The 16199-nt window shown below is 52.8% G+C and overlaps 1 protein-coding gene across 1 annotated transcript; it reads right to left on the bottom strand.

Moving 5' to 3' along the window:
• Positions 1 to 2283: 2283 nt before the first annotated feature.
• Positions 2284 to 15048, bottom strand: MYBL2 (MYB proto-oncogene like 2). Its single transcript, XM_063402254.1, has 13 exons — positions 14924 to 15048; positions 13761 to 13832; positions 13296 to 13388; positions 11489 to 11709; positions 11157 to 11313; positions 10158 to 10427; positions 8594 to 8980; positions 7014 to 7153; positions 6637 to 6736; positions 5938 to 6051; positions 5310 to 5426; positions 5007 to 5159; positions 2284 to 3006 (listed from the first exon to the last, which is right to left on the bottom strand). The coding sequence occupies exons 2-13, from the start codon at positions 13815 to 13817 to the stop codon at positions 2878 to 2880; spliced, it is 1938 nt and encodes a 645-aa protein (XP_063258324.1). The 5' UTR covers positions 13818 to 13832; positions 14924 to 15048; the 3' UTR covers positions 2284 to 2877.
• Positions 15049 to 16199: the final 1151 nt, after the last annotated feature.

Here is a 16199-nt window from a genome sequence, read left to right as displayed (position 1 = left end):
AGGTTCTGGAACACAACCATGAATCCTGTGCCCACAAAGCCCTTATACCTCATTCCCTAGCTGAGCCCCAGCATTTGTCTTTTTTTTTGTATTTCCTTCAGATGCAAGAAATGTCCAAAATATGAGGAATTTCTCTGTTCACCACTTGTATTCCTCCACAGTCAGATGTCTCTCCCCCTGGGTGTTAAACCAAAGAGTCCCCTGTGAGCAACCTGCTGTTTGCACAGGCTTCAGCAGAATTAGCTGTGAAAATGAGATAAAAAGGCTGTGAAATCCCTCCAAGCAGCAGGAAGGAGCCCAGCAGCTGAGAGCCCTTGCAGAGACACACAGCAGCTCCCCCACTGCTGACCTTGGAGCTGTGCGAGTTCAGTGCTCCTCAGCCCCATCAGGCTCCATCCAAAGTAAGATAGCCAATAAAAAACATGGATGTCCTTTTTAAATCTCTTTACTCCATTGTTTTTATTCTTCCCAGCTTCTTTAAGGCTTGTCCCAGCTGGAAACCACCTCCTGTTAGCAGTCAGGGTACTGCCACAACCCAGGAGCTCCAGCTATGACATTCCCTTCCCACTCCTGGTAAAAATCAGTCTTTTTTCCATGTCTGGACTCCAGCAGGGAGTCACCTGACCTGTTGTGGAATGCAAACTACCAAAAAACAAACTTTAAAATCAAGCAGCAACATGGAGTTTGTGCAACAAGCTGGGCCATGGGAGGGGATTACTCCCACACAAGGCCGATGCTCCTGGAACACTTTCATCCTGGTCTTTCATTTAAAGCTAAATTAAACATCCAGATTTCCCTTTGTAAATGAAGCTTGTGCTGCCCTGTGTTACTGCAGAAGCCTCCAAGGGAGGGACAGCAGCCAGGGACATAGAGCCTCAGGCTGGGAGGGGTCTCCAGCTCCAGTCCAGTAACTCCACAGCCAGCATGAAGTTCAGCCTCTGAGATTGTTACTGGAAAGAAAGCAGAGCATCCAAACTCACCAGAAAAACAAAGCAAGGGCAACCTTTACCCCACCTGCAGAGCAATGTCTGTTCCTGGGCCCCAGCACAATCCAGCCAGGCTGGCAACCTCCACACTAGAAGCAGCTCCCTTTTCCAATTAAAAGCTAATTCTCTTTTATACTCATCAACTATGCTAGACCTTGGTATTTTTCTGTCCCTTTCCAAAAATGTTCTGCAGTGCAGGACAGCCTGCAGTGTGTGGATTTACAGCCTCAGAGAAGCAGTTAATAGTCTGTCTCATCCTCCTCTAATTTGGGGGCAGCTCTCAAACAGAGGTGCCAGGCTCACACCCTGATTTATCCCTCCAGCTCCCAGCTCATGTCAGCTCCAGGAAGGAATTGCAATTCCAGGCTTGGGTTTGTACAGTCACCCACAGCAGGAACAGCAGAGCCCACCAAAGCCCAAGCAGAGAGGGATGGGTTTTTGACAATTTCTCTTAAAATAACACCAGAATGGGAACAGCTAAAGCCAGGCTTTCAGACAAGTGGTCCCAGCTGTCTTTCCAAAGCAAACACTGCAACACTGAGAAACAGAAATAAAAATTACTTCATGGATTTGCTCTGGCCCTGAGCTTGTAAAAATGAAAAATGAACTGGGTTTCTAAACCTCCCTCATTTCCCAGGATCCAAAGTTTTATTAACAAGTTTGTCAGTAAGGATTTTTTGACTATTTCCAGCGTAAGCCACAACCTGAAATGAGATTTGTACAGCCCAGCTCTGATTTTCCACCGTGGGGTGAATAGATCCTTGCTGTGTGCACACCCCCAGCCAGAGGCAGATGTGCCAGGATGGCTTTGGCCGAGGAAAGCACATCACAGCTCACCCAAAAAGCTCTTCCTGTTCTGCTGAGTCGCTCTTCAGTTTTTCCAACACCTTTCCAATTGCAAAGTTAATATGTTGCTAAGATTACATTCCATCCTTGGCTACCTCAAACCAGGGCAGTGCTACTGTTCCCATACTGCAATAGCTACATGGGTGCAACTTTAGCCTCCGAATGAAGAGCAACAAAAAAGGCTCTGCTACATCCTGCTGCTCTTCCTCCAGCCTCCATCCACCGCTGCAGGGATCCCAACCACCCCGACTCAAACACACTGTGGCCAAACCTTCTGAACAGCTGATGAAAACACTAAGAGTGCGTGGGGGGAACATCCCTTCTCCACCATGCTGAGAAGCCAACAGGAATTCTACAACTTGCCAGGAGAGCAAAGAGCCCACACAAACCCAGCACTTTGCTGCCTTCCCCGAGTGCTGAGAGGCAGAGTCAGAGCCCAAGGGATGTGAGCACCATTATTTATTGGAAGAGGGAGCACAGTCGTGGGGAGAGGCCCCTGCTGGAGCCATGGCAGGACAAGGCAGCCCCACGGGAGCAAGGGGCTGCAGGCACAGGCCACCCCACAGCACCACGACCTTCCTCCTCCTCCAGCCCAGGGAGACGCTCCATCCCCTGGGGAAAGCCTGGAGGGAGACTCAAGGCATGCAGGAAAGTTCACAAAGCCATTCCTGAGGTACCAGAGCAGCAGCAGGAATCCAGGGATGCTGTGAGGACAGTCTCCAGCGCCTGCTGCATGTGCTGCTCCAAGGTGGAACACTGCTGCTGCTTCCACTTTTCCAGAACTCAGTCCTTGCAGAGAGAGGTCTTGCTGTCAGCTCTCCAAGCCTCCCTCGTCTGCCTTTCCATAATGATCCCAAAGCTTGCATTCCACACACTAGCCAGCAGTTAGCCCAATTAATTACATTGTACATCTACCTGGGAACTGAAGGGAAAAGAAAATCCACTCCCACATACTAAGGCATGGCAGAAGATATTTTTTCCTGTGGTTCCCCTTCCACTCATTAAAAAAAGTTTAAAAAATAAAATTAGAAAGCAGAACAATCCTTCATGATAAGATTAAGGTCCTTGATGTGTGACTCTGTTTCAACGTGCCCAAAAACTGTCGAGCTTTCTCCTGCATGAAGAGTTGATCTCGAGTTCCACCACAGGCCACTGCTTTCCAAGCCCTGGTCATCTGCAGAAGGAAAAGAAAGGATTTGTACAACACAGTCAAGGGAGAGGACAAGCATCTCATCGACATCCTGTTCTAAAAGACTGCAAAAATAAACAAAACTAACACAGGAAATAAAACTTCAAAACCCATCTTGCAACCAGGAGGAACCTGGCCCGCCACCAGTTACTCCTCACAGCTGAGGTGGTAATTTCTGGAGTTTAGGTTCAGCAGTTTCCCAGGTGAGTGCTTCATTTCAAGACAATCCACGTGCACTTTCAGGGCTTTTCCTCACTCGCCTCAAGAGAAAAACCCCAAAGCACAAACCTATTAAAACTCACTGCCCTGAAGAATCCTAGAACAATAGAAAGAATTCAAGTACAGCTTTGGAGTTTATTGCCAACCAGTTCAATTCCTACAGGAGCTGCTGGGCCCCAGGTCTGTTTTAATCAAATGCCATCCTTAACAGCAATCTGGTGCTTTCAGTTTCAACAGGGTCCCACAGCACAAAGGAGGAGCCAGAACCCAGGATTTCTTCAGTCTCTGTATGCAAAAAGGGCACCCACGAGGTGTTTCTGCACTCCAGAAAAGCCCCTGAGAACCCTTTGGTAAATGCAGCCAGGAGACAGGCAGTGCCCTGAACTGCAAACCCTGTTCACATGCACTGCAGGGAGCCAGGGCTCCAGAGCTGGCTGCAGCAGGAACGTGCCATGCAGCACCAGAGTGGCTTTGGGCCCACTGAGGCTCAACCCAGAGCTGGATGAGCTTCCTCAAGAAAGAGCTGCCTCTTGAGCTACCAGCAGCACCAGAGCAGCACAATAAATCCCCAGAGCCCAGCAATAGCACAGACAGCCCTGCTGGCTGTGGGCAATGGGATCTCACTGCACACCTGTACTCTGTCACCACAGCAGCTGCCTCCCTGTCACCCCCGGGTCACTCTCCAAGTTTATTTATTCAGAGCTATTAGCTCTCAGAGCAATGTGGCCCTGGCGAGGACAGGAGGAGAAATGGAAGTGTTTAAGAAGGGTTTATTTTGGGAAGGGGAAGGAATTACTCTGGCTGAGGGGTGTCTATTTGTCAGAAGAAAGAGGTTTCACAAGACAGCTCTAATGCAGTGACAAATCCCCCCTCACTGCAGTTTTCTGAGGACAGCACTGCACCATTCTGGGATGGGAAAACTCCATCACAGGAGCCCCCAGCTGCAGTTTAACCCCCCAACAAGGACAGCACATGTTTCCATCCCCACTGACACTACCAGAGACCTCAAGTGACTCTACCCAAGCAAACACCTACAAAATTATGGTGCAAATCCTCCTGTCTAAGCTACCCTGCCCAGCAAATAAGGGATACCCTCCATGAATGCATCCTGCCTGCAACTGAAGATTGTAGAGAGATCTGTTTATGCCCCAGAGGGCATCTGTAGGCTGCTGTGACTCCAGCACAACCCAGTTCCAACTGTGCAGAGCTGAGGAGCAGAGCTGCTCTAACAGCACCAACCTCAGCACCAGGTACAAGGTGCCACCCTGCCAGCTGGAGCTCTGTGCTGCCAAGGGGCAGGACAAAGCCAGCCTGTGCTGCCTAAGGCACACAGCCTTCCCCACAACCCAGAAACATCCTAAAAAACACAGGGGTGGGAAATACCTTCTTGTTTAACCTTTAAGCACAGAGTTGCTCTGCCCTGAAAAGCAAAAAAGATGAGCTTGCTGCTGTCCACTCAAGGAGTGCCCACTGGAAAAAGGAAAGTTTGCTTTACAGCCAGAGCAGTCATCCAAATTCCTTGAGGTAAGAATTCCCATGAGGAAATCCAGGGCCAAACACACCAAGCAGGCCACAGCTGTGGCTTTGAGGAACATAAAATGGCACCCCTGGCTCAGCATCTGCCAGCCTTGGTGTAAAGATAACCCTGACAGTGCAAGGATGCCTGTGCAGCAGCTCAGAGCTCCGTCCCTCACTCCTCAAGGGCCAAGGGCTGCACTGCCAGAGGAACTCCTGCCTGGGAGAGCAGTGTGTGCTGCAGGGCTTACCGGTGCTGGTGGCCTGAAATGGCTTGGCATTTTCCTGTAGGACATTTTCTCTGGCTGCACTTGCACAAAGGCTCTGTTTAGCAAACCGCTGTCATTCTTCCTGCTTGAGGAGGAGAGGTTCAGAGACCTTGACAGGAAATTCACAGGCTGCACCTGGAGAAAAAGTGTAAGGAAAGAAGAAATCCAGCCCTTCATCCACATTCACAAGGACTGTTCAAAGGCAGCTCCAGGCTGCTACTGCTGCTTTGCAGTTTTTTCAGAGCAGAGGCAGCTCTGCCCCTCTCTGAGCACACAACCCCTCACCTGGGCTCTTTTGAAACACACAGTCTTGGGGAGGGCAGGCAGGTTTTGTGTCATGTCTTCATCCACGATATCCAGGGCCAGAGACTTCCGCACCTTCTTGATGGGACTCCTGCGCAACTGGGGGACGCAGGAACAGCAGTGTCAGCATGACCCACCCAGCACAGTGCCATCCTGAGGGTGCACACCAAGGCCCTGTCACCCTAGCTGTGCATGGCATCAGCACCTCAGGAAGAAGATGTGTGCAGCCTTCCCCCACCACAGGGCACAGCAGCTTCCAGTGCCCCCTCCTCACACCTCGAGCCACCAGTTTAGAGGAAGAGCTTTCAGTAGGAAGGGAAGGCCACCAGAAAATTGAGACTTTTCATGCAAGCCCACAGTTTTCTGGGAGCCCAGCTTGCCCCAGGTGCTCCAAGTGTGCCAACAAGCCCTGAGCTCAGCATAAACCAGGACACTCCTGGCAGTATTTTAAGCAGGCCTTAACCTCAGGCACCTCTTGCTGATTAAAAGAGAGCAGCCACAGGGCTAAAAACATTTTGGCATTAATAGGAGGATGAATAAAATCAGCCAAAACACTCCTTAAGAGCACAGGGCAGCTTAGCAGCTGGTCCTGGATGCACAGCCAGCTCACCCCTTGTTTCCTTTTCTGTTTCTCAGGCTTCACATCATCCTCTATGATGAGCTCGATGCCAGCTTCACTTCGGAGCACCTCCTTCAAGTCTTCTTCCAGGTGAGGAGTCTGGGGCTGGGTGAAAAGAAAGAGAGCACAAGGCAGTCAAAATCTGTATGCTGGGCAGGCTCACAAGTGTTTCCCTCAAGGGACAACGGGGTCAGGAGAGCCCACAGTGGGAGGACAAACACAAAAACCTGTTTGCTTCCCAGCTGGAAAAGATATGACAAGTTTTCTGCTGGGCTGATGGATTTACAGGATCTCCAGGCATGAGGGACTTATCAGCTGAACCCCAGTGTGCCATCAAGAGACCAGTGTGCACACACAGGCTGGGAGATCCAGTTCCTCAGGGAGGCCTAGGCCTATAAAGATCATTTCCCTGCTCCTCAAGGTCATCAGCAGCCAAGCACTGCAGCCTGATTCAAGGGCAGCTTTTGGCATTTTTAGCTGGTTTACAGAGGAGCTAAGATTTCCACAATTCCTTACAATAGAATTAGCACTATGACAATGTTCCCTTCACCCCTCCCCTCTCAGCCTGGCACTACCAAACTGCCCTTTGTTCTGGCAGAGATAAGAGCTCCTCTCAGCCCTGCCCCAGCTCCCTCCACCCCGTGTCTCATTTGCATCCATCAGTACCACAAGCCACTGCCCAATAATTACCAGAGGTCTAATTGGTCCGTATTTCTCCAGGGCATTTTTGAAAGGCGTGGGAGTGTGAGGTGTGTTGTCCACCACATATGTCTGGTCTGGTGTGACAAACCTGGAAGGAAAGTGAGAAAGACAAGGGATCAGGCAGGCTGTAATCCACAAAAGGCCACAACACACCCAGCAGCTGAGCACAACAGAGGTCACTTAGCTGTGCTCCCAGTCAGCCTGGACACTGGCTCCCTGCAGCTCAAAGAGCTGTTTTGGGGGGCAAAACACTGATTTAAGGAAATCCCCAGCCTGCCTTGCCTCTCTCTCAGTAATACCATGACAAGTACTGAGAGCTATGTCTGAATTTGACCTGTGTGGAGAAGGGAGGAGGCAGGACTTACGCTAAGTTCTTCTGGAGCAGAGGGGTCTTGTCCCTGTGCAGTGGGGTGGTGACAATCACCTTCTGGCTGCACACAGGCGTGGAGGTCAGCGAGGGGTTCTCCAGTTCTAGTGTATCCTGTTTGGTCCAAAAGTTCAAGAACTGCACAGCACAGGAAAGAAAAATTGAAGACACTCAGGCTCAAGCAGCCCAACATTGCATCACAAGCCATTAGTTTTTCCTAAATATGAGGGAAACCCTGAAGTAGAAACAACCCTCCCAAACCAGGGTGGGTTACAGACTCACAGTTCTGTACACAGACACACACATCAAAGTTGCCAGCAGGTGCCTCACACCTATAAAGATTATTCATTTCCCATAAGGGATGAGTTGATACAACTATCACAGCTACCAACTACAGAGTGGAAGAGAAACCTCTCCTTGCACTGGTAATCCCAGCTCCCCCAGTCTGTTCCAGCCTCAGGCTGGCAAACGTGAGGGAAGCCCATGTAACACAAAGTGTACAAGTCAACAGGTCTTGCAGTGAGCAGTCTTCAGCTTAAATTATGAGAAAACAACAAGCTGTGTTAGCTCTTCTAGGGTTTCACTTCCCAATGGCCAGTAAGTGACAGCTCTGCTCCCATACACTGTTTGCACCCAAGAGCCTTTTGGAAGAGAAAAACTGTGTTTGTGACATTCACTGATGGCTGAAGCTCAGCTTGAGGCAGGGCCTCAAGGCACTTTGCCGTCTCAGACTCACTGCAGACATTCCTGCCTTTTGCACTCTGCAGAGCTGTACATTATGGGTCTTGCTCTGACTTCTTCATGCTGGCCTTTCATTCAAGGTCCACCTGGATCTATGTTTTGGACTCTCTTGTGGTGCCTCTCTCCTATGTTTTCTGCTGCAGAAGTAAAGGCCTGGCAGGCACAGCTGGGGAGGGTCTGGACAAGAGAGCTGCAGTGGGAACTGTGCTGGAGAATGCAGCAGCATTTTTCTGGTTTATAGACACAATTCCACCACTTCCACATGAGACGCTCGTGGGTCTGACCACCACAGCGCTCTAAGGTGACACGTGTTGGAGACCACTTGTGTGGACACTGTGGGAGTCACAGCAAAGGCTGAAAGATCCTGAGTCCCCTTTGCAACACAGATAAGGCCAGGAGCATTTTCATAGGCACAGCAAGATAGATCTGCACAAGATGTTTGCTGCCCAGCCTATCTTTGTGACTGAACTGCAAACAGGGAAAGCAAGTTTTCACTGGTGCCACTCTGCTGCCCACAGCTGGGGCAGCAATGCCCTGGGGACAGCAGCAGTGTGCTCTCCATCACACCCTGCTGTGCAGATGGGGCTCCTTCCTCATGCTGGCCCCTCACACAGGGTAGCTGGGCTTTCTTAAAACTGTGACACTCCCAGATGGAGACACAGGCTGCTGTTCCCACAGGAAGGGCAGTGCTGAAGAGCAGCAGTTCAAAAAACCAGCTCTGAGCCTTCTTTTAGGGCAGCTACACGCTCTGCACACTGGCACAGCCTCATGCAAGGCAGGAGGAGCACAAAACTGGCAGAGCTGATGGGAACACGTGACATTAGGGAGAGAAGATACCTGAGATGGAGAGAAGGGCAGTGTCTTTACAGGGGTGCCCTTGGGTGTCATGCTGTTGCAGGAGTCCAGGAAGGACATGCTGGTGCTGGTGACGTTCTCCGTGACGGGCGAGAGAGAGATCTTCCTCTTCTTCTGCCTCTTGAGCACCGAGGGCGGGGTGCCAAACCTGCCCTCAGCGTGCGGGGAGATGGGGATGAGCTCCCCCTTGCTGCTCCTGCTCAGGTCAGAGATGGTGTGGCCGTCCAGGCGGTACTCGGTGACGCTGGGCAGGGCCGGTGCCGCCTCGCCGGGCGCTGGCCTGGCCGGGCTGGAGCTGCCGCTGCTGCTGCCGGCCGAGGGCTCCTCGGGCAGGTCAAACTGGCTCAGGTCACACCACCCATCCGGGTCCTGCACACAAGGGAAGGCGTCAGCAGCAGCCCAGGGTGGCAGCTGAGCACACAGACTGCTGAACTGAGAGGGGAAATAAGTGGGGGTGTGAGACAACACCGAGCTTTGGAAGGAGCCTGGCCAGGGGCAGCTCAAGCTCTGCTCTCCTCTGCCATAGGCACAGCTGGAGCCAGAGCAGGGATCTGACCCAGCTGAAAGCTGCTGCTTGTGCATGGGGAAGGTTTTTCTATTTATGCAAGGCTGGTTTCCCGATTTGGTTCACAGCACAGCTGCACAAACAGCTGCATCCCCTCAGGGAGGGGACAAGAAAACCAGCTGGGCAGAGGGCTTGGGACAGGGACTGAAGGAAGCAACTTCACCCAAGAGCAACCCACAGTGTTGGGCACACCTGTAAAGTTTGGCATGGGGCTCTGGTGTAACCTGCACAGCTGAAGGCAGATTAAAAGTAACCAGAGCCATTCAGAAATGAGCTGCTTCACAGCTCCACCCCACAGGCAGGCCCCGAGGGCCCACAGGCTGCTGCTCAGCCTCAGGCACGCTGTCTTCCTGTACAGAGGCAAAGTGCCTCAGGCAGGCTGGGGGCTGCAGAGGCAACTTTCCTCTGATGGCAGCAAAGTGCCCTGTCGATTTTAGCCAGCCTCCCACCCTGCTGTGCCTCTGTCACCCAGAGAACCCTCAGCACTGCTTGACTGGCTGAAAATAACTAATTTCAGCGAAGCTACCTCCACTGAAAGCAAATGGTGACAATTATGCCAGTGTGAAGGGCTCTGTCCTGCACAGCACAATGGGCTTGGTTTATTCCCAGTCTGTCCTGCTCTATCCCACCCCATGACAGGGCAGCCTATGGGCCTGAACCATTACAAAAAGGAGAGCCAGGGACACTCTGGCTGCCAAAGAAGGGCTTGAAATCAAGTTTGCCAGCACTTACAGCCTCCCACACAGGCAGAGCCCATGCACAAGGACAACCAGCTAGGATAACCTAAGAGCCCACAGCAACACTGGCACAGCTGGAAAGGTCTAATCCAGCCCTGGAAGAGACAGGGGGAAGCTGCAAGGCAATGACAGACCCAGTCCTCCTCAGGATGATGATCAAGGGGATCCAATAAGTTCACTCAAACAAAAAGGGTGAGGATCAGTTTCCTGACAGTAACTGGAAGAACAAGAGTCTGTTACTTACAGATTCAATCATGTCCAGAGCTTCACTGAAGGCTGGGGCACAACCTGGGTACAAATAATTGGCAGCTTCAACAACCCATTTGTACGGTGACTCGACGAATGAAGTGCCATCCTCGGGCACTGCATCATCTGGGGTCCCCTCCACGTTCTGCTCTGCCACTCCTGCAGCTGGCAGCTCCAGGGGCAACTCCTGCACACCCGTCACTTCCTCATCACTGACATCTTCTTCCTTTATTTCAGAGATATCCACTGGCCAGTTTGGCGGCACGTTCTTGGCACATAAAACAAAGGAAGTCCAGATATCAGCAGAAAGCAAGGGAACAGCGTCAGGTGCTGGGGACAGAGAGCACCTGGACACATTCAGCTTTGCCCACTCTCCTGCCACTGGGTTTTTTTTCACATCCCCATTCTCCCTCACTGCTCTGTCCCATACATTACCTAAGAAGGAGCCCATGCAACATAAAGAGCACACAACTGTTTAATTCAAGGTTTCACTTAAGTGTCCCAAGAGAAAGTTGTATATGCTGAGCATGTAGCACTAGTTCTGTTTCCAATTTACCAGGAGCCTGCCTTCAAAAACTACATGCTTTCTTCATGAAAACAATCACTGTGTGTACTTCCTTTTCTAGAAAAAAGGAACACAGTATCTCTTCACCCTGCTCCCACACACACACTGGCTGGAGCAGCCTCCTTCTTCCACCAGCAACAGCGCAATGAAGCCAAAAGAATATTCAGTGTCCAAGACAGACTTGATACTAGGATTGGCAAAGTAACAGCACTAGCAGACTGCTGTCCTCTGCCTGGATAACACACTCAGGCTCCCATAACACCTCTAGCTCCTGGAAGGAGAGATCTGGGAGGCTGGGGAAGGCACAGGCTCTCTATGCAGACACCAGGCTGTGGAAAAGGCAATGAGAGGCAGGAGAAGGACGGATGAAGAGCTCCAGAATGCATTAGCAGGGCAGGGGACTGACACAGCTGCCTGCTGCAAGGGCAGTACCTGGCTCTCAGCTGTCATCTGACTTGGCCTCTCCTTGTTATCCACCTCCACGAGGAGGTACAGGGACTTGGACTCCTTGGTTTCATTGAGGAAACCTCCCGTGTCCACTTTCCGCTTGATGGTGGAGTTCCAGTGATTCTTCACAGCATTGTCAGTCCTGCAGAGAAAGCAGAAGGGAACAAACCACCACTTACAGCAGCTTTAAAGCACAGCTAGCAGCTCCAACACACTCCCAGCCCCATCCTGAGAGCCTTTTTTCTAGAAAAGGAAGTACACACAGATCTCCACAGGCCACCCAGCAGGGAAGGCAGCAGCGAGCATAGGGGTCCTACCTCCCAGGCAGCAGCTTGGCAATCTCTGCCCATCGATTCCCCAGGACCTTGTGGGCCTCAAATATGATGCGATCCTCCTCCTCTGTCCACGAGGACTTCTTCACCTCAGGGTTCAGGTGGTTATGCCAGCGCTCCCGGCACTGCTTCCCTAACCGCCCCTTCAGGTGCTTGGCTATCAGGGTCCACTGCTTGGTGCCATATTTTTTAACCAGTTCAATTACCTTTGGAGAGAGTGGGAGGGAAACAAGGAAATGGAATAAAGGAGGGGAAGGTCAGTAGTCTTCTTCAGGCTTTGCTCTTCGCCTCTGCTGGGACCTGGTAAAGGCAGACAAAGGAGGGCCCCTTTGGAGGAAAAGCTGAAGGTACCCAGCAGGGCTATCAGGTGTTCCAACCCTCATGAGAGCAATGATTCAGCCAAATTTCGGTAAGAGGCTGTTTCCATGCAGACATTTTGCCACAGGGCACCTGTGAATGCAGATGACCCTCACAGAACACGGGGTGGAGACTGACAGGTGCCCAGATGTAGAAACACATTCCTATTTCTGAGCAAGGACCAAGTCCCACCTGCTACAAGGCTCTTCTGCCCTCCCTGCTTCCAAGGACCTGGCTGTGTGACAGCTGTCTCCATCAGCTCTGCACTGGCCTGCTGCTCCCTTTAACAGTGATACACCCAGACAGGGCTGCAGCTCCATGCCCTGACAGCACCACGACACACAGGGAGAGATCCAAATTCACTTCAGAAGCATCCACTTTGCCTCTTAGTCTCCACCCAGGGCTTTGTCACTTCTTCCAGAGCCCAAATACAAATGCTTCTGGGCACTGAACCCATTCTAGGCTCCTACAATGTCCAGAGCACAGTCAGGATGAAACAATCCTGCAATGTCCAGTCCACCAAAATCGTGGCTGAAGAGTTCTCAAAGAACATTTCTACCCTGGCGAGCTGTGCTGAGCTGAAAGGTGAAGGTAGAAGTGATGCTCACATAACAATTGTCCCTGCTGCAGACTCTTGGCTTTCCAGCACAGTAAAATGGACCAAAGATGCCAGACTGAGGCCAAGGAGCTGGGCCAAAGCAATGAGAAGAGAGCTGCAGCCTAGCCTGGCCAGCATAGCTAGGCTGGCAGAGTCAGAACAACGCAAAGGGAAGAGGAAAGCAGGCAACAACTGTCCTGCTGTAAGAATGGGGAACAACATCAGAAGCTTCCTTAGGGCTATGACAAAACATAATGGGATCAAAAAGGAAAGAAGTTGGGGAGCAGGAGTGTTACAGAGAATCTGCCAAACTAGGATGCCAGAAAACCTTGGTGAAATTTGGATTTCACTCCAACTTTTTTTAAGTACATCAAGATGATGAGTCTGTGTGAGCCAACCCCTCTCAGCTGACTCGGAAACCAGCAGAGAAACAGGCTCACAGAAGTCATGATTCACCCAGCCAGCCTCAGACATCCACTCCAGCCTGCCTACTGTGGCACAGGAAATGTCAGTTTTATTTTCTCTCAGATACAACCTGGCCAGGCCAGGTGGAGACCTGCCAGCAGGCAGATGAATTAATTCCCTTTTCAGCTCTCTCCCTTGGCAGCCTGCTGTGGCAGCACTGTATGAAAGGGAGAAGGTGTTTACCTGGAGAGGCCTAGATCACATCACATCCCGACCGTGGCTGCCTGGGCTGCTCAGAGCAGGGCAGACAGAGCTGCTCTCACAGGGCAACAATTACACACAGTTTACAACACCAGAGGATAGGTCTGACATCTCCATCCTCTCTGCAGACAGAAACAGTCCAACACTCTGATCCTCTCAGCCCTGACTCACCTTTTGATCCTCCTCTTTGGTCCACGGACCCTTCACCAGGTCTGGATTCAGCACTCTCAGCCAGCGGTACTGACACTGCTGGTCACTGCGGTTCTGGAACAGGAATGGGAACAGCCTTGAGTTACACCAGAGGCTCCAGAGGCCCAGAAAGCTCCAAAAGTGATAGCAGTCCCCATATACACAGCCTGTCCCACAGAAAACCTGCAGAAGCACATAGGGAATACAAATGGAGGTTCTGGGCCCAGGGCACTGGACACAGGGACAGGAACTGCAATTTCTCACCCCAGTTCCAAAAGACTCAGCCTGGAAAGTCCTTTGTGCAAGAAGGTCTTCCTGCCCTGAAGCAGCCCCATTTCACAGCTTGGAGCTCTGTCAGAACAGAGTCCCACTGCACAGGGAACCAACCCAAGGAGAAGCAGCACCATGCAAACACTGGGACACCCAGCTGGGCATGGGCTCACTTACAGGAAAGTGGCTGGCCAGGAACTTCCAGTCATTCTGCCCATAATGGCTCACTAACATCTTCAGCTGCTCATCCTGCAAAGGACAAAAACATCCACTTCCAGATACACTGAGGCAACACACACCACAAGGTTGATGACACTAAAAGAACAAGTTAGATATTTTGAACTGTCAAGGTTTTGTTGACACTGTATGTTCAGGGGAGGAGGGCAGCTCACAACAGTGTTTAGCAGCCCTCCAGTACGTGGAGCCCAACTGGAACGGACTGGGTCTGAGCTCTGTGCTAGGACAAGCTCATATATTATAAAACAAGAGCTCAGCTCTGTAACTCTACAGTCTGATTCAAACACTGTGGCCAAGGGCCTGCTTATCCAGCCCCAGAACACTCCTGATTTCCAGACAGTCCATCTCCCAGCTCAGCCACTGTTTTGTGTGGCCAGGAAAGCTGACTGATGTGTATCTGCCTGGTGCTCTTCTGTCCTTCAGTGCTACAGGGCTCTACAGCATCTCTTCTGTGATCCCTGCTATAGCCTGGGCCTGGAAACTCCTATACTTCACAGAAAGCCTGTAAGAGACATCCTTGTCTGTGAGCTCTGGGTAGCTGAAAAATGAAACTATTTCCTGCCCAACATGAGCCCTAGGCTTTGATCCCTTCACAAAGACCACTTAACTTTGTATTCTGACTCCACCTGTAGTTTTTACAACACACAAAACTGATAGTGAAACTGGGAAGAAGGAAGAGAATATCCCAGTTAATTTTAGGCTCCTGGCCACGATGACTAAGCCATGATCCCAAGAGTCAATACTCCCTGCTTTTGCTCCAGAAAAAGCAGTACATTTCCAGTGCACATTTCAGTGCATTGGGGCCTCAGCCATCATCTGGACCCCTCTGTGCTCACCAGAGTGCTGCAGGCAGTGGTGTTTGCTCAGTACTCACAGGTTTAAGCTAAAAATGTTGGAGCTCTTGATCTTCAGGCTATGCTTCAAACTCCCCTGAACCTCTGAGCCTCTTTCAGGCCTGAGCCCAGTACAAAAGACACATAGTAGCGAGACAGGAGGAGATCGTGGGTGGCAGGTGAAGGCTGGAGTGGAGTCACCCCAGCCTGGGTTGCCACGTCAGACACCCCCCCAAGGCACATCTCAGCAAATTCTAGGCTCCCACTCACCTCTTCTGGTGTCCACTTGACTTTGCACCTGCCATCCCGCTGCTCCGGCACATCCAAATCAGTATCCTGGTAATGCTGCTCATCCTGGTCCTCGCTAGAAGTGAATAAAGAAAGATTATAATTTCTACCTCATAAAAATGCAGGAGACAGAGCAACCTCCACCCTACAGAGCAGAGCTCCAGATCTCTCCCTTCCAGCACCGAGCCCCAACCTCACCAACATCCACCCACACACCCAGCCTGAAAGGAGATCCTCAGCTTTAGGCTCCAGCGCCTGCCCGCAAGTTTTATTCCGCCCAGAGCAGGAGAAAGAGCGTTTCTTTCCACTTCTAGCCCTTCTCTCCTTCGGGCTGGACTTTGCATCTGGGCACCGGCACCATTTCCCCGGTACAGCTCAGCAGCTCCCGGATCGCCGGCGCAGAGGGGCGCGGGGAGCGGCCCCCGCTCCGACCCCGCTCCCGAGCGGGCAGAGCCGGGGGATGCCGGAGCGCGGGCACCGCGGGGCCGCCGCCCTGCGTCCCGCACCGCGCTGTCCGGCCGGCGAGCGGGAACGGGGCAGCCGGGAGGAGCCTCCCGCGGCTGGGAGCGGGCACGGGGAGCCCCGGCACGGCGGGGCCGGCACTCACCCGCGGGCGCGGCGAGCCATGGCGGGCCGGGCGGGCTGCGGGCCGGGCGGGCTGAGGGCCGGGCGCGGGTCCGGAGCGGCGGCGCTGGCGGCGCTTTCCTATCTCGCGCCAACGGCGCCCCCCCGCGCGGGGCCGGGCCGCGCATGCGCGCAGCGCCTCCCGCCCGCACAAAGGCGCGCGCGGGAGGGCGCCCGCCCGCCCCGCCCCCGGCACCCTCAGGGAGCCCGGCACCCACTCGGGACACGCACCCGGGACATCCACCCGGGACACCCGCATCCACCCGGGACACCCGCCCGGGACACCCGCATCCACCCGGGACACCCACCCGGGACACCCACCCGGGACACCCACCCGGGACACCCACCCGGGACACCTGCATCCAGCCCTGCACCCACCCGGGACACCCACCTGGGACACCCACCCGGGACACCTGCATCCAGCCCTGCACCCACCCGGGACACCCATCTGGGACACCCATCCTGGACACCCACCCGGGACACCTACATCCACCCGGGACACCCGCATTCAGCTGGGATCACTCACCCTGGGACACCCGCATCCAGCCCTGCACCCACCCTAGGACACCCGTGACACCCACATCCAGACAGGACAACTGTATCCACCCCTGCATCCACCCGGGACACCTGCATC

This window comes from Prinia subflava, chromosome 8, assembly GCF_021018805.1.
Source record: "Prinia subflava isolate CZ2003 ecotype Zambia chromosome 8, Cam_Psub_1.2, whole genome shotgun sequence".
In the NCBI taxonomy this organism is placed as follows: domain Eukaryota; kingdom Metazoa; phylum Chordata; class Aves; order Passeriformes; family Cisticolidae; genus Prinia; species Prinia subflava.
Note: the sequence above shows the minus strand (reverse complement) of the source record. Positions and strands in the feature narration are given on the sequence as shown.